Genomic DNA, 18733 nt, shown 5'->3' with positions numbered 1-18733 from the left:
CAGGAGTGCGCCACAGTGCCCAGATTATGTTGGAAATTTTAGGAGTGTCATGATTGATAATCAACATGTAAACACTAGGGGAAGGAATGAAAGGGATAGAAACATAATATTTAACACTGCAACTCCAACATTATTTAACACTAAATTTGCATTGTCATTGAAATGGAAAACTAATAAAATCTTTCCTGGATATTTTCTTATATCCTTTTTGTTTTGCATTTCTTTTTTTTCCTTTCTGGGTGTTCTGAATGTGAGACATTAAGTTTGTAGTTACCTTGCAGGACTCTTTCATGAGGGCCTGGGAGGAACAAGGGAGGCCAACTGGAAAACTGAAGTCAACAGACATTTTTTACTAATAGTTTGTTGCAAGCAAAACATCAGGTTCTGCAAGAGGTCTGTGTGTGACATAAGATAGATGGGACAACAAACTATGAGAGGCAGCTTCTGCCCTTTAGGAATTCCTTATTAGGGGAAACAGGTAGTCTGGTATAAAACACAGCTTGGTAATCAGGCACTAGTTCTGACTGTCACTGGTTTAGAATGAGGTTGTGTAGGACAGGAGCACCGACTTGTAAGAGGAAGGCATTATGTGAGGGGATGAAACTGTAAAACAAAGGCATTCAATGTCATCAGTATTTCTCTAAGGATATTCCAAATAAAGAGAGTTTTTGGTTAAATAAGTTTGGAATTTTCCAAGCAATGTCAGGTAGACTTGTAATGCATTTAGTTTAGTAGAGGCTCCCAAAGTCTTGCTCTACAGGAACCTTTAAATTTGGCTTTCCCAGACTTATTTTCTGACACACTGTTAACATTTGCAGAGCATGCTTTGGAAAATGATTAAACAACCTTCTAGATGTAAACTCTACCCTGGTTAGTATTTTCCCTTAGACACTCCACCACTTCCCTCTTATCACCATGGACTTGGTCTTTGACTCTGCAGCTTCACTTTACTCCTCATCAGGACCTTTACTGATATTTAAATGACTTCTATGAAACTAAAACATGTTTGGACTAGAACTCTGAAATCCATAAACTCTGAAAATATTCACAAGCATTCACGGAAGATTAATATAGGGTGTATAAACCTAGATTGTCACCATCCGAGTACCAATGTTTACTAAATATGAGAACTTTGAGATGAAATTCATGTGTTTCAAATCAGGCAGAGTACTGTCAGATTCCTGGCAGAGGCATTAGACTCAGGAAAGACAGAAAAATATGGACGAGATAGAAAACTTCAGAATAACCACAGAAGTCAATGGTCCAACTCTCAGTTTAGAAAAATTCTAGTTTCTTTTTTCAGTATATGATTGCTATATTCTCTTTTAGCTCTACTTTGACCTTTCCTTAACATCTCCTTTCTTCTTTAGTCCCATTTTCAAAACACTGAAAGATCATTAAAAAGCAATTTTAAGGATATGGACTGGAGTGGGCTTTCTCAAGTTTCCAAAACTCTTATTCATTAGTATCTGAGGAGACAAAACTCTATAACTCTTTTATGAAGAAATTAAATGACACTACTCTAGACCTTACATAAGATTCCATTGTTTGGTCTGACTCCACTTAAAGCCCCTTCAAGGGGCTCAGGTAGCTGACAAGTGGCCTGGGCTGTGACCCTGCACCTTCTGACTCCTGGGGGATGCAAAACTGGGATGTGATGTGTTAAATGTCTTATAGGCCAGAATGCTTCAATCCAATGAGGATGAGAGAGGAGAAGGAGAGAGGGAGGCGGAGGGGGAAAGTGGGGAAGGAAGGAGGGAGGGAGAAAGGGGAAGAAGGAAGGAGGGAGGAGGGAGGGGGGAGAGAGGAAGAAAGAAGGATTGATCAAAGTTTTTGTGTCTTGTGGCCTTTTGTGTGAGTAAAAAACCAATTGGACAATTTAGTAGAAGTAAAACATAGGTTCCTAAAACCTTGCTTCACATATAAAGGACTTGTTATTGGAATACCCAGTATTATTTTATGATTATGTTCTAAAATACAGTTAATATTGAATTATAAGCAAAATTATTGCTGAAGATAGTTATGAACCACCAAAAGGCTTAGAAAGGCTAATTTTAAAGGTAAAATAAAGCAAGATTTATTTCAAAACATTCTCCTTATTCTAATTTCCAACTACTCTTTGGATTAAAGTTGAATAATCTGATCAGTACTCAAGAGAATCATAGCATATACGCAAAATAGAGAATAAAATTTTAATAGTATCAAAAACAGGACTTTTTTTGGCCAATTTAGTACTTGCTGGAATAAAGTTGCAAAATGTTACTCAGTAACGGACTTAGCTTCTATATCAAGCCAGAATTACACATACTCTGTATATCACTTGAGTATATACAAGTACATCCCATGATAAACATGCAGAGACATGAAAACAAGAATACGATAAAACTAAAATCACCATCTCTCATCGAGGAAATAATTGGAAACAAACACCTGCCCAGTGGTCCAGAATATCTATTTTGAAAAGAAGGTTTTGAATGTTGTTCTTTCCAAGAATTCAAGTAAACTCTGAGTGGTAAAATTTGACTGTTTTCCAATATGAAGTAAAGAAAGTGGACATATTCTTTCAGTTATGGTAACTTACTTTTCTTCTCAATATCAAATTAAAATGTGTGATGGAATCTTACTCTTTAAAGGTAAAAAAGGCTCTTCACATTGCAGTGGTTAAGAAGGAACCCCTAAAGCTCTTGGGCATTTAAGTGTCAAACCAAATACAGCAACATATGTTCAAGTACCTTTAAAGACAGTCATATGACATGGGTTTAATTTTCCTGAGAACTAAATTAGACCTAAAAAATAAACAGGCTATGAAAATGACCTGAGTTCATAGGTAACTCTGAATTAAAAGGGGATTGCTTCAGTTTTGCTAAGATACCATCAAAAGCCTTTTATAGCAAGGGTTTCTTACTGAGTCATGAACTTGGTCATGCAGCCTTCAGACTTTTTTAAATATTAAAAAGAAGTGCTTCATATTGTGCAAATTCAATGTAAGGCCAAAACAGCCAATAGTACTGATGGTGTGGAATAAAGCCTCTGAATAAACCAGAGGTTCTACTAACCTATAAAGAGAGGAGGTGGGATGTGAGACTGACGGACTCCACTACCCCTAACCCTCAACAGTGACTGCTGGGAAGCTAAGAAATTCCTTGCAAGATAAATAAAAACAGCACCTTGAGTGGAACCTAGTGGAAGCACTCAGAAGTGAGGGTTGGCTGTGGCAGAGATGGCTACTATCCACTCTTTTAAAAAAACTTCTTTGTGTGTGAAGACCCAAGAATGGATATGCAGGGTAATATATTGGTTTCACAGTCATTTCTTCAACTTCTGCTATTGTCTGCAAACTAACAGGTCACACGTAAATTTTAAATGGCATGTAAAATAATATGGTCTGCCTTCATCCAAGTCCTGATTTGTTATGTAATCTAATGCAAGGCACTTTAAACGTTTTGGTGCCTTGGTGTAGTAACAGGTAACATGGAAACAATACTCATTTACTTACCTCAAGGAGCAACTACCCACATTGCTGAATGCACGTCTCTTAAAGCCCTTTGAGCTCCCCAGATGAAAAGCACTGTGGAAACAATCACAGCTGAGAAAAACCCTTTTAGGGCCTCAGTGTCTTGATTCATTGTGCCTACTCTGTTTTAATACTTTAAAAATTTGTTAGTAGCCCTCAATCCCTTCATCTATGTTAATATTTGGCACATAAATGTTTATACATTTTTTTGTTTTCATATTCCTTATTCCAAAGATGTTTAATGGTTTTCTAATAAAGTTAATGAAATGTACCCAATATGGAGTACTGCCAAGTTTAGAAAAATTTTACTTTCTTTGAGATATATGGGACATAATAAAAAGTTCACTTAAAGAAAAACTGAACTAGTGTTGTATGAAACACAAGTTTTTAATGAAAAAAATATCGAAAGTATGCCACAGTGTCTATATGTTCATCTGAAGAGTACAAAGATGGAATTCTGAGAAAAAAGGGTCTTAACACTATAGAAACTAAATGTGGTTCTTAAATTAATTCAAAGGAAACATTAAAAAATGTAATGTCTCATACACTGAAATAAAGCAATTAGTCAGAGGTCATAAATTATAAATATAGTAGTTCAAATATTGTTTTTTTTAGTTCAACTCAAATATTGTTTTTTAGCATTAGTTTCTCTTCTTTCAAAGGAATTGTGAAAATGGAAGATTTCATAAAATTTAAAACAATGATATACCACACTGTAATCTTTACACAGACTACATTGAACCTTGAACATTTTAGATTTATAACATATTTTAGTTAATACATTAGATTCAACCCATTAATATGATTTTATATTTTGGAGAAATTAGATTGTAATTTGTAACCTTTACATGCAGTTCACCCAAACCTTCCTCACTTCCAGGTCTTGCTTGATTCTCTGCAGGGAGTTCTGTCAGATTCATAATCGAAATAATGGAACTGTAAGTAACTTCTTTAGAACTGAAAATGTGTGTTTTTTTTTTTTTTAAATAAAGTGCTTTTAAATTCAAATATTTCTTGCCCCAAACAAAACTGGAACATACTTAACCCTGAAATCTTCATATCTTGACACACATATTTTAACTGAAAAAAAAAATCAGTTTTGGATCATTAATGTCCTTCAAGAGTTCAGATTGGATCTAAATTGGGTTTTGCATCATTATCGTGCTCGTGTTTGTACATGAAAGTTAAAAGAAAGAGGGCAACATCCAAGGATGACCAGTAGGCAGTGTGTGATGTGACAGCTGACCAATAGCGGCTCTCCACAAGGCCTTCTCTGAGTTCAAAATCGATCCTGTGATCCAATTCCACTAAAAAGAAGAAAGAAGTTAAATGAATAATGATTATAATAAGATAGTTCAATATAGACTTTTACAGTTGAGAGTAAAAATTTAGCCAATGAACATGATTTTTCTAATTGCCCTTTTTAAAAAAGAAGTCTTTTACTCTATTCTTATGGAACAAACACCTGAAAGAGCTTCAGTAGCACTGGATTCTATTTGGTGGAGTCTATTCCTCTATTTACGCAAGTCAATATGGAACAACAAAGGAAGATGGTCAAAAAATTCACTAGGCACCATGGCACATTTTTGGAGTAAAAGGAACTGGGCTTAAATTCTGGCATTACCTTTTATTCTTTGTTCCCAATCTGTTAAATAAAAACACTCCCCTTGAAGAACTATGGGCCAAGCTTGCATGCATAATGCCCACTGCAGTGTAACAGATCATTCAATGGCTCCTTATATAGGAGGCCTATGTCTTCAAAGATAACCATCTTATCATAGTCAAAATGTTTTTTCCCTACTAGACTGAATTCCTTCCTTAAAGGCCACCACTACACACCCTACTCTGCATTCAGTCAGCATGAAACAGCAAGTGCTCATTAAAATGTTAGAACCCCTAGGTGTCTGTGCAGGAGAAGCTGGAAGAACAGTGGTAACTGTTAGGAGAAGGACTAAGCGTACAATAGTGCTGTCCTCAAATAATTCAGTAGCTTGGTGCAGTGGCACACGCCTGAAAATCCCAGTGGTTTGGTAGGCTGAGCATCGTAAGTTCAAAACCAGCGTTAGCAAGGGAGAGGTGCTAAGCAATTCAGTGAAATGCTGTCTCTAAATAAAATCAAAACAGGGCTGGGGAATGTGGCTCAGTGGTCGAGTGCCCCTGAGTTTAATTCCTGGTATTCCCCACCACAAAAAATTCAATAAATTTATTAAGTCTCTTATTAAAAGCTATATAAGGTTCTTACAATACCTGTTAGAAGAAAAATCCCCTTAAACAAATCTAGACTCTTATGAGAATCTCAATGGACTTATTTGATAAATTCTTACTGAAAACATTTAGATGACTTTTTGATCTTCAGGAACTCCTTTAAAACTGCATGAGCCATGTGGTATGAAGGGTCTGTCTTATAAAACAAAAACATCAAGTCACTACCAACCAGATGTTACTTAAAGTCTGCTTTTTCTTCAAATTACCAAAGATGGTCAAAAGTAAGAATTAAACATCAAGTCACTACCAACCAGACGTTGCTTAAAGTCTGCTCTTTCTTCAAAGTGCCAAAGATGGTCAAAAGTAAGAATTGGTAAAAATCAAGAAGGCTGGAGAAAATGTTTGGTTTTGCTTTATACTAGGAATTTGGTAGTCACACACACAAATCCCACCACTCTATGAAGCAAGTGCTTGCTTAATGCTTATTTTAAGTGGGTATTTTGTAAGAATATTATTTGGCAGTTTAAAAAGGATTACACATGGGGTTGGGTTGTGGCTCAGCAGTAGAACGCTCGCCTAGCATGTATGAGGTGTGCTGGGTTTGATCCTCAGCACCACATAAAAATAAATAAATAAAGGTATTGTGTTTAACTACAACTAAAAAAATTAAAACAAATAAAATAAAGTTTTTTAAAGGTTCATACATATAGTTATTATTTTGCTATTCAATTATGTTTTTTCTAACAAGAAATGTTCATGGATTTATCTGTACATATTCAGGAAAGGTTTACATTAAGAGGTATAAATACCAATTAGGCTAGAAGATACTTGTAAAATACATTGACTTAGGCTTTTTACAAAGTTCTTTTTGATTATGACTATTTCATTAAATTAAGCTAATCCATTATAAATCAGAAATAGCTGAAATCCATGTGGACTTGTGAGGTGGGAATGTCCTAACCTTCTAACATATATTCCATGAACATTTGTATTACATTCGTAGGCACATTCCAGCACAACAGTCAGGAACATGAAAAAAGAGAAGAAAACTGGAATTCTCAAGCATAATGAAGGCAAGTCCAGATGACATTGCTTACAAAGAAAAAAGAGGAGGAAAAACAGAAGAGATAGGAAAACATATGTGTTAAGATTGGTAAGGACCACTGGGTTATACTTTCTAAGAACTCATTTTCAAATGCCATTGCATCATAGCTTCTAGTCCAAAGTCTTTAGTTGAATTCTTGTTTTTAAGTAAAAGGGAGATTTTCCCTGTTACAAGTGTTCTCTGGCTCCTATTTAATTTTGTGGCCCTGAAATTTATTTTTAATATGTTTCTACTGTCTTATAACACTATCTTTCACAGACATTCAAATATTAATTTTTGTTCTGTTATACCATGTGCCCTTGTCATTCTTACCACCTATAGGAACTTTAATCAATGTCACTGATAGATTGGCTCCCCCTCCTTTTCTATTAATCTTTGGGTTGTACTGATCAAAATGGGAATTTAAGTAGCCAGCATATACCTCATGAACCTATTCCAGTCCCTCATCCTCCTTAAAAGGTTTACTCAATAGAATCTGCCTGTAAGTGTGGTTATCTATGCTGGTTGTGTGGAAAAATGAATGGAACTGGTAGGCCTGTGCCCTGTCTCTCTTTTATGTAGATCAGGGAATTCCCAAGGGAGTGGAGTTCTATATGGCAGCATCCTCTACATGTGCCATGTGACCTGCTCTTGGCCAAAGCAGGGTTGGGTATATAAGGAGTATATAAATGAGTTATATATACTCATTTATATAAGTATATAAATGAGTTTCTCATTTTTATAACTGGTAAAAGATTACCCAGAAAGGAAAGATTATGTGTTCAGAGTTCTTGATTCCAAGTTATTTATTTCTGAGTGGCCTCAGAGCAACTAAACATTTCATGTAGTTAAGTGTTTAACATGCAAGGGATATTTATAATTTGTTAAGTATTGGTTCTTCCAACTATTCCTTATTTTAAAATACTAACAAAAATTTCAAAATCAGCTTTATAATCAGTTGTCATCTCTGCCAATTTTTTTTTCCTCAAAATAAAAAGTATTCTGGAAGACATTCAAATTCTCAATAGATGACCACAGACAGGCACACTTTTTGAGTATTAAAAACTCTAGGAAATAGGCAGAGTTGTTAGACTCTACATAAGCTCGTTAACAAACTTTTCTAATCATATTCAATTCAGAACTACTCCCGCTTCCACTCCATTCCTCTTCTCAAGAAAACTAATGCATAGTTCTCTACGCGTCCCCTATGCTTCACAGCCCTAGTTCTGCCCGTGCTGTTTCTTTTTCCTGCAATGTCTTTTCATTTCTGCATGTCCATACCACACTTCTTTCACAAAGTCTTTAATTTCTCCAGGTGAAAGCAGCTCTCATTCCTCAGAATTGACAAGATTCCTTTCATTTCTTCCTGTTAGGTGTAACTCATTACATGCTACCACAAGTTATAGATATGCAATTATCTATACCTTCCTACTAGCACCTTCCCTACTAGAACATATGCTCTTCATAAAACATTAAATTTTTATGACAGCATTTAATAGTTACGGTATTAAAGTCTGTAAGTCTGTTTCATCTTGGTATCTTTTCTAGTGATTACCATGATATCTTGGCTCATGGTAACATTTAATAAAGGTATTGGATAAGTGAAAACAAGGAAAGAGAAAATGAAAGTCAAATAGATTTTGCCACCTGAACCTGTTTGATGCAGATATGATTAGTGATCTAACTGCTTGGACTTCTTAAATATAGGACAAATATATGAGTAGGTTAATTTTCCTTCCTCCAACTGAAAATGCAAAAGGTACAAATAAAATGATTTCTTTATGAAAGTGACTGGCTAATTTGATCAGCAAGGACCAGAGAGATGACCTACATAAGATGATTTCTTGAGGGGAATTCACTGAATTTAGTCAATATAAAATATTGCTATGAAGCCCCCAGCCCCCCAAAAAAAGCTTCTTACACTAAAACTTGATAAGCCATTTTTGACTATTAAAAAAATTTATAAAAATCAGCAGAGTGTAATATTAAACGTAGCTAAAATATCCAAAGACAAATGTAATTTTTAAAATCAAAGGCAATATCTAATATTAAAAACAGGAAAGAGAGAAGCTACAAAAAAAGGAATGAGAATAAAAATAAAAATATTTTAAATTGTTAAGATTAGTTCTTGGTGTGAGAATATGAAGAAAATTACAAAGAGGCTGAAAGTATCTCTTACCTCCAATAATACTATTTTTAAAAGTGAATCTACTTCTTTAAAGTATTTCAAATATTTGTGTTGAAACTAGATATCAACTATGATATATTTATAACCCTAAGTGTTAAAAATCACTGAATCCTGAAATAACTAGGAATGATTAAGTTCTTTGAATTATGAAATCTTTTTTATATTTACATGAAAAGAACAGTTAACCTCTTTTAAGATGCTAGGATAATAAAGAAGAGGAGCCAGGTGTGGTGGCACATCTGTAATCCCAGCTACTCAGGAAGCTACAGCCAGATTACAAGTTCGAGGCCATCCTAGGCAACCTAGCAAGACCCTGTCTCAAAAAAATAATAAAAAAGGTCTGGGTATGTAGCTCAGTGATAAAGCATGCCTGAGGCCCTGGGTTCAATCCCCAGTATCATAGAAGAAGGATAGAAAGAAACTGACCTATCTCCCCATTCTAAAAGGTTCCTTCTCTTTAGGAGTATAACAAGAATATTATATACTTTAGCACATTAAGCAGATAATCAATACCCAGGTTTCAGGAAAATTAGAAAATATGGGAGGGAAATACATATAAAATAGTCTATAGTGGTAACATGAAGGTGATCTCAGATGATTTGACCCAATTTTTCAATTATAGAAGATTAGGTAGATCATTTTTATAGTGTTTTGAGTGCTATTCCTGTCATATACCATACCGAGGGTATTATCTTTATTCTGCATTACATTTTCCGGAAAAAGAAGTTGTGGGAGATAAAAGAACGATTCTTGAAGTCTGAAATCTGTGAAAAAAAAAACACAAGATGCTGTAAAGATGTGGCTAATGGTTAAAAATGGCCGTCAATGTTGCAGTGGTCAAAAGTTAGAACAATACTTCCAAATAAGCTGACTATATAATATACATAAGGAAGTATACCCCTTGGTTTTTGTGAAGCGCCTTTTCATGAAAAATGCAAGCATAATTAACTTTGAAATATAATTTTATAATCTATTATTACCCAGATGTCCCCAAATTTACAGCTAATTTAGGCTCCAACCCAGAGCAATGCTAAAAGAAACAGATCTTTTCCTTTCATAATTATTTTACAAACACAGAAGAACACAAGAAATGAAACCACAAAACTTTTGAAAAGAAGCCTAGACTTTTTAAAAGAAACAAAGAATAGATATATAATAGATGTATAAGATGCTTCAATTTGATGAAACACTGATTCAACTGACCACATTACTCTTCAAAGACAAAAGCCCTGACTGACCACAAATTCGAAGTCTGTTGCCTTCTTACCCTAAAACAGTGAAGAAAACAAGAGAGAGAGTAGCTTCAGAAGAAAGGTTATCCAGAAGAACCGAGCAATCACCTAATCACAACCACCAAATTTCAGAAAGAAGATTAAGGAAGAACTATTTTTTGATTTACAAGATAAAGCCAAGATAGCAATTATGATGTAAGAAATTTGTCTAAGTCAAAAATTACATAAAAGGGTATGTTATTGAAGCAAGTCAAAGAATTAAGCCTATTCTGAGGATCTGATTTAAAAGGTAGAATCCTATTTTGGTAGTAGTTGTCCAATTTTAATAGTGACATCTCTTCTAGAGATGAATATATGTAATTAAGACTCATGATTAACTCAGATTTGGTTGAGACAACAGAAGACAAGGAATTTACCATTAGGACAAGCAAAGAATTTACATGCAAGAATGGCAAAATATGTGTTAAGCCAAGTATCTCTATGGAATGTTCTAGAAGTAGAAGGTTTCTCTATTATCATCTTGAAATTAATATGTTAAATAGAGACAAAAAAAAAAAAAAAAAAAACCCAAACAAAAGCCCTGAGAAACAACAAACCGAAGTAGTTTCCTTCCTTTGGATCCTACAGACTACATGTTTTCATTACCGTTTTTCTGGGATTCAACTCCTAGTGTGCTTTTCTTGTTTCCTCATTTACTCTGTTAATTAGCATCACTCTTGTATTTTAATAGCATTACAAAGAACTGTGATTTAACTGTCAGGTCACAAAATTCTTTGAAATTAATTTTCTTCAGAAGTTAGAGTGATCTTTTGACACCTGCATGTCATGACAAAATTTTGTGTTCACAATCACATTTTTGATATTAGGTAAAAATGACAAATGAAATCAGCAATAGTATAGAAACTCTTACAGAAAAACTAAACTATTATATACAAATACTAAAGTTTAAGAAGAATTTTCTAGATAGGATTCAAAAGACCTGCAATCATGTTTTCAGTTCTTAATAAGAACAAATTAAAAAAAATGTTATTTGCCCAGTTAGGAATATACAACCCTATTGACAATTTACCCTGGCGTGGGGTTGACTGCAGGAAATATCCATCCTCTTTAGACCATTAAACTTGAACTTGCTTCCTTTTTAAGCAAGTTTTATGGATGGCAATGAATGCTGGTAATTTTAAAATTCAGAGCACCAGACACAGAAAGAACACAATGATACAAGTAACTGAAATATGTTTAAAATTTTTTAGAGAAGGCAATTGTTCCTCTTTCTATAGTTATAGAACATTTTTAGAATGTATATAAGTGTGTGTGTGTGTGTGTGTGTGTATGTGTATTTTTCCAGAATCTACATTTCCTTTTATACATCTCAAAGGAAAAAAAGGCCTTGACTATTAGTTTTATTTTACTGAACACTTAAAAATAATGTTCAAGTTCAGATTTTTTGGATGTGAGTATATACTAAGTACATTAGTGTGTCATAGTTGTTCAAGATTTTAAACTTTATAAGTCCACTAGAAAAAATTAAAGTCCTATTCTCATGCTAAGCCCAACTGGGACAGGACTGGAAGCCATACAGTGGAACTAATAAAAATTGTAAGCTTTCAAGGTCTCAAAATTAGGCTAGATGAGGGAACATGGAATTAGCAGGAGGATGGCTCCGGCAGAGCAGTTTTAAAAAGTTTCAGACCAGATACATCATAGATTTGAAGCAATTTTTAAGACTGAGAAGACCATATTTATAAAAATCAACCTTATAAAAATCAGGGGTACTTACCCCAAAGAGATTTGTTTATACTTGATATTTTAGACCCTTGTGCCACAAGGCCCTGATTATTAATGATCTAACTATCAATTTACCAATGCAGAAACAGAAACTGCATTTACATGGAAAGTAACCTTAAAAATATAAGTAGGAGGAAAGTTTTTTTTTTTTTTTGTTAAGGTATGCTTTAGATCTGAGCATACCTTAGTGCTAGTGCTAATATCTTAAAATGTCCTGCTCTTAAGTTTTAAAAAGACAGCAGTATAAACTCAATGGAAGAACTATATGAACTAACATGCAGAATCAAGAAAGCCAGAACTGCTATGTGGAAGGGTCTGGGTTGCCACGGTGGTAGTAGAAGGAGAAGGAACTGATTTCTTCTCATCTTCCATTGAGTCTTTTGATGTCTCCGATGGCTGGGATGCAGATGAACGTCCAAATCTTGAGAACAGCATTCCTCCAAGCCCCTTTCCAATGCTAGCAGCTCCTGCATTTTACAAAACAGGGTAGTCATTTTGTTGAAACATACCACACACTAAGCGAAGAGCACCACCCATAATTGCAGCCAACTGGCAGAGGGACCAAGTCCTAGTCATGCTTTTCCAGGGTGGAGACATAAGAAAATTACAATTTATCCTGTAGGTTTCTAAATACAAGTGGTGTTAAAAAGAAGGAGAGTTGTATAAACTCTAGGAGTCCAGCTTATAGGAATATAAACAAAGGAATAAGGATGTTATTTAAGTGATCACCATTATTTAAATATTTAGCAAGATTAAAAACTTTAATACGAGAACCATGCCATTGACATGGGTATCAATTTACTATTGACAGATATACTTACTACCAAAGTTAAGCAGATATATTATAAATAAACCATCTGTGCCTATGACCAAGTGAAACATCAAATGAGCCTAGTAGACAAAGCTCATTTCTAGTGCCATCTTGTGGCATTTTGTATTAAGGCCGCTTGTAACCAAAAGCAATGAACAAATTCAAGCACAGAATTAAGTGATACAAACATTGCACTAGTACTGGAGATCATTCAAAATGTCCTTGCGGATCTCAGGAAGCACAGTTCAAGAGACATAGAACAGATTAGAGGACTGGGTGAGGGGAGGCTCTTACAACACATTTCACAGAAGAGGAAGTAGAACATTAAAAACTATAGAATTTGCTCCAAATTTCCTAGTAGGTGATATGGTCCAGATTAAAATGACGAAATTGATTCTCAGAACTATGCTTTTTCTGTATCCATTCTTCTTATCTCACATAAAACTTCAGGCTCTGATCTAATCAGTGTACTTTAGAACTTTTGGTCCTCAACTGGCAGTTGGAGGGTAGTTAATTCTAGGAGATTAGCTATTGAAAGTTTAATAAATACACCAAGTATTTCCAAGTTTCCCAAATTTAATATCTACAAAAATATGCTTATGTTCATGAATAAAAAATGCTTAAAAGAGAAATTACCTAATATGCTTGCTTTGCCTATATTAGTTATAGATTCTCCATAGTGTCGGCGGGATAAGACTGGTGAGGTCACAGGGCTTGGTATGGTTGAAATGCCTTCATTCTCTGAAATTGAGGTAGGTTCTTTTGCTGGGTTGAGAAAACTTGGCTTCATATGCTCATAAGGTAGAGGATTTGAAGTATTGTACCAGTGGATCTGGACAGGTGAAATGTTGCTGTAGTGTTTCAATATTAATGGTTCTAATCTATAAGCCTTGATTTTAAAAAAGTTCAAAGAAACACAACATTAATGCACAATGCTTAAATATTAAGACAATGTATATTTTTATACTATTTTACATTAAGTAGATGATATTTAAAAAGCAGATATTTCAAACACGTGTTTTTTATTTGTTCACTGTTAATAATATGTGCCCGGACTATTAATATGCACCCTTAATGATTAGATTATGAAAAAATCAGAGTTAGTCTAGGATAACAGTGTTCATTAATTCATTTTTTAGAGGTATAGATTAATTCTATTATGTTCCGATATCATCTAAAAATTAGATTTATGTCAGTCTCATAAAATGAAATAAATGCTAACATGGAGTACAACAGATAAGGTCAATTTTTTATATTTTAGAATCTCTTATTAAACTTGATTTTCAAATAGATTAATATAGTAACAGCATAAATTAAATGCCAACAAAAGACTATTTGCTCAGGGCTGGAGTTGCGGCTCAGTGGCAGAGCGCTTGCATAACACATGTGAGGCAATGGGTTTGATCCTCAGCACCACATAAAAATAAATAAAATACAGGCATTGTATCCATCTATAACTAAAAATTATATATATTAAAAAAAAAAGACTATTTGCCCAATGTAAAGCTGGGATGATGTAGCAGAAAAGTCAATGGATGTAGTAGCATCAGAATCCTCCAAGTTTATATTCTGGCCTCTGCTACTTATTAACTGATACTTGTTAGGTCACAAGATCTCAGAGCCTTAGTTTCCTGATATAGAAAGGATCGCATTCCCCTTACAGGGATGTGAAGTAGAACAGATAATGCTTGTAAAAATCACCTAGCACAGTTCTGACAAACAATGAAAAGAAGTTAACATATTAATGTAAAAAAGATCACAGGAATGGGGATATAGCTCAGTGTGCTTATTACCATGTGAAAGGTTCGGGCCCTAGTACAAACAAACAAACAAACAAAAAAATACAAATTTAACATATGAAGAAAAGGGCTCACAGTTCAGCTATAAACTCAAATGCATTTTCACGTTATAAGAAAATGGTAAGATGAACATACAGTAATGAAATGCTTATTGTCTAGCTGGGTACTTTTACATGTTTTACTTAATCAAAACAACCCTGTAAGGTAAAATATTATTAACTGCATCATATACATTAGATACAGGCTCAGAAATGACTTAGCCAAGATTGTGTAGTCTGTATTTGAGTCTAACATCAGAGACTCCCAGATGTATTTAGTTGAAGTTTATTTCCAGTTACTTAATTCCAGGTGAAGTTTGTTTCTTAAATATGGCAGTTATGAGTCCTTCACATATGGGAGATTTTCTAATATTTGAGTATTAGTAAATAGCATATTAGTTGGTACTGGCTAAGGATTCTTTGAAAGAATTCACAGAATTATAACAAAAGCTACTATTCAGAGAATGAATGCCATTTTGTTTGTTTTACTATTTAGTTATTCCTAGCCTTCATTCCCAAAGGACTTTTGGAAACATATTTGTTTTGTTTTGTTGGGGATGAGGACTGAAACCGGGCCTCTTGTGTGCTAAGCACACTCTCCCAATGCACTACATCCCTGGCCTAGAGTATTTTTCTTGTCTAAAAAATCTTATTTGGCATTACACAGTTTACCTAGATGCAAGATCCTTGGAATGTGCATACATTAAAAATCATTATTTACAACACAAATAAAATGGAGAATGGAAAAAATCCAACATTTCTATTAGGCTAAAATAGTTTCACTTTTTCATGTTTAATATTTGAATATTTTTATTTTTAAGGGGATCTATAAAACCTTCTAATATTGGAACATGTGTAGGAGAAAAAGGTATTTAAAAATCAGGATTTTTAAGATTTTTATTGATAACACAATGTGTTTAAGGTTTGAAAGTCTGGTAGACTCTTATCTCTTGTATTAATTGGCCAGGGGCAACATTATGTCCTTATATTACAACATAAACAGAAGATTTCTAAAGTATTTTATTTCATGAGCTCTAAATGAACCAAGACACAAAGAATATAAATTTTTGCAATAAATCAGATAAACTCTTTTTGTAAATTCAGTGATACCTGGGGCAAGGTTTTCTATAGATTTTGTGTAAGGAATAATTTAGTATTGAGAAAAAAATGTACATTGTAACTCACCACTGGATCTGTAGGATGGAAAATATTTAGCAACCGATTACAAATCTCTCTAGGTAAAATATGGTCTTGACTTCCAGTGTTTCCTGGGCGGATGCCTCGCAATGCCAAAAAAACAGCTAGTGGGGATCCCATACAGAAGAAATTCTCAACCTAAAATGAATAAGGCATCCTAAATTTTAAAAATGATTGTTATTTTTCAACAGAATTTGGACATAACATGTTAAATAGTGAAATATAAATAACAAAATTAACTCTAAGTATATTTGTTTTTAAAAAGCTTTGTTCAAATGGTATCTGAATTACTTATTAATTATATGTCAACCATTTATCACTCTAAAATAATCTGTTTCAGGAAGGATTTCATTATTTTCAAATCTTATAAAAGCCAAAATACAATTAGAAGAAAACTAAGGAGAAAGAAGACCATTTCATTGTGTTTCCATATACTCAAAGATTTGCTGAGCTACTACTTTGTATGAATATGCTAGGTATTGTGAATGGGTCAAGATCTAAAGGACTAGTAAGAGGTTCTTCTGAGTTTGCAATCCTATGAAGAATAAAATAAGGGCTTAACAAGTGGAAAGAGTGCCATAAAAGAGTGAAGAAAGGAATTATTAATTCTAACTCTTAAGGCTCTAAGAGACAGGCAGTATTTGCAGTAAACAGTAAAAATGAAAAGAATTTCTACAGATGAGGTTGGGACACTGGAGCTGAAAAGAATGACAGACGCACATGAACTAGAGGAAGGGGAAGTCCTTATTTTTGAGAATAGAAATAGATATGACTGAAAAATTATGTATGGAACAAATGCAGGTAAGGATGATAATGCTCAGGTCATTGTTAGATTAAGAAAGTTGAGCTAAAAAAAAAAGGAAGTCAGGCTTAATTTTACAGGTAGTGAAGAAAAGGATTTGTCTGATTAGAAGATAAACTTGTATGGACGAATTAAAAAATTGAGCGATTACTGACTTTGAGAAATATACTGAAAAGGTTGAGGCAAGAAATTATCTTATATAGGGCAGGACAAGCTGTTCCATTCATAAATGGAAATATGAGGACAGAGTGAGATAATATTATGGAATGGAGATGGGGATTAGGAATGGCTGACACACAATTCACAAGATTTGGTCTGCCTGACTGAGAGGACAATGGTTCCATTAATTGTAATAGAAATCTCCAGGTAAATTCCATTTCTGTTCACAATAAGTTTGAGGTATCTGTAACATGTAATATGTAGTTAAAATTTTGGGGTAAGAGATACAGATAGATGTGTTATCCGAGTCTATGTATCACCATTATAGAAGTAGCATGTAAAAACTAAAAAAAACAGTAAGCTTGCCTAGGAAGTGCAAAGAATAAGAAAAGGGTTATATGTAGAATGTGTATCTACATTTAATTGGCAGGTGGAAGGGAAGCTACAAAAGAGATAGGAAAAAGAAGAAAGGGACAGGGTGGTAAAGTGGAATCATGAAAGACAAGGGAAGTGAGGGTTTCAAGGAAATCTGGGTGGCCAACAGCACTGGGTAATATAGAGAATATAACATCTTTCCTGCCAAAATCCACCCAAACTCTCATATGTCCCGTCTTGATGAGTAAGATCCCACATTCATCCTTCCTCTTACTTCCAACATTCAATAAGTCACCCTAACAGATTCTTAACCTGAACATTCCACTTCATCACCTGTCATCTGAACTATATTGTGACAGAGGCCTTGCCTCTAATTTTATACACCTTTAATCCTTCTCAACAGACTCTGGAATGATTTTTCTCCCACCCCCATCAAAAAATTTACATATACATACATATTTTTTAAAGGATGATTTTCAACATGTTTGAAGGTTGATAAAAATTACTTATGTAGATAAAAATTAAAAATAAAGCCTTTTATTTTATTTTGTGACACTGGGAATGAACCCAGGGCCTCACAGATGCTAGGCAAGTGCTCTACCACTAAGCTACATGCCCAGCCCAAAGAAAAAGCATTTTAAGTAATAGAGTCACAGAGGATAATACTAAGTTTTGAATGGAATAACATTCATTTCTTCTAAAACTTGAGAAAAGAAGTATCAAAAAAGATACAAAAAATAGTCACACAAGAGAAAGTCATGTAAATTCTTTCTGCTTGATGCATATAGTGATTACACATATGCACACATATGTTCTACTTAGCAAACTGCTTCACATATCTGTCAGACATTTCATAAACGCTTGCTCAATTGTTATACCTAGAATAAACAACTTTTTCTTTTGATAATGATGAGATTGAAGTTTGATAAACAAAGGGGTCAGTCTCTCATAAAAGGGTAATAAACAGCTTTAGTGATATCTGTTAGCCATCAAAAATTTTAAGAGTAAAAAAGAGTTTTACACATTTGGTTTAACACCTTTGTTCAGGGATGAACAAAAAGATAAATTCAGGAAATTAAATGATTTCTCTAACATTAGATAACTAGTTAGGGGAACACCCAATGGCCAGAACAAAGTTTTCATTCTCCACACTGATGCTTGTTAATATTCTTCTCTTTTAAGTTCAGAGGTCAACTGTGACAGAACAGCAGTATTCTGAAAGTAAATCCATCTCCTGACTATAGGCATGAAAACTTCTGCTCCCTTTAAGTCCCTGGACTCCTAAATTGGCAAATGTCATTTGCCAATACATTAGATATTTATTTCTAAATTCAGTTTCTGTATCATTTCTCTAATTAAATAACAACTAAAAACCCATATTAAGACTATATATGACTATGTTTCAGAAAGATATTCAATTATAGTATATGTATTCTAGTAATGTGGTATTGAATTCTGAGATCCTTACACATTTAATGGATCATACCCAACTTGTAAACACCCAGAACATAAAATAGAAGAGTGGGTACTTTTTCTACCAGATC

General features: G+C 34.1%; 1 protein-coding gene across 6 annotated transcripts in view; it reads right to left on the bottom strand.

Annotated features, from left to right (window-relative positions):
- Window positions 1-2178: 2178 nt before the first annotated feature.
- Window positions 2179-18733, bottom strand: part of Ddhd1 (DDHD domain containing 1) — a 76655-nt gene continuing 60100 nt past the window's right edge. For 3 of the 6 annotated variants that reach the window (XM_076850480.2, XM_076850479.2, XM_076850482.2), the window contains 5 exons: window positions 15842-15991; window positions 13456-13708; window positions 12284-12475; window positions 9672-9755; window positions 2179-4821 (listed from right to left, as the gene is read on the bottom strand). In XM_076850480.2, the coding sequence (XP_076706595.2) occupies window positions 4640-4821; window positions 9672-9755; window positions 12284-12475; window positions 13456-13708; window positions 15842-15991 (861 nt within the window). In that variant the 3' untranslated portion in view covers window positions 2179-4639. The remainder of the gene's footprint in view (window positions 4822-9671; window positions 9756-12283; window positions 12476-13455; window positions 13709-15841; window positions 15992-18733) is intronic. The other 3 variants (XM_076850483.2, XM_076850481.2, XM_076850484.2) reach the window with 1 other exon arrangement.

Source organism: Callospermophilus lateralis, chromosome 3 (genome assembly GCF_048772815.1).
Source record: "Callospermophilus lateralis isolate mCalLat2 chromosome 3, mCalLat2.hap1, whole genome shotgun sequence".
Classification (NCBI taxonomy): Eukaryota; Metazoa; Chordata; class Mammalia; order Rodentia; family Sciuridae; genus Callospermophilus; species Callospermophilus lateralis.
The sequence above is the reverse complement of the archived record's forward strand: the minus strand, read 5'-3'. Positions and strand labels throughout refer to the sequence as shown.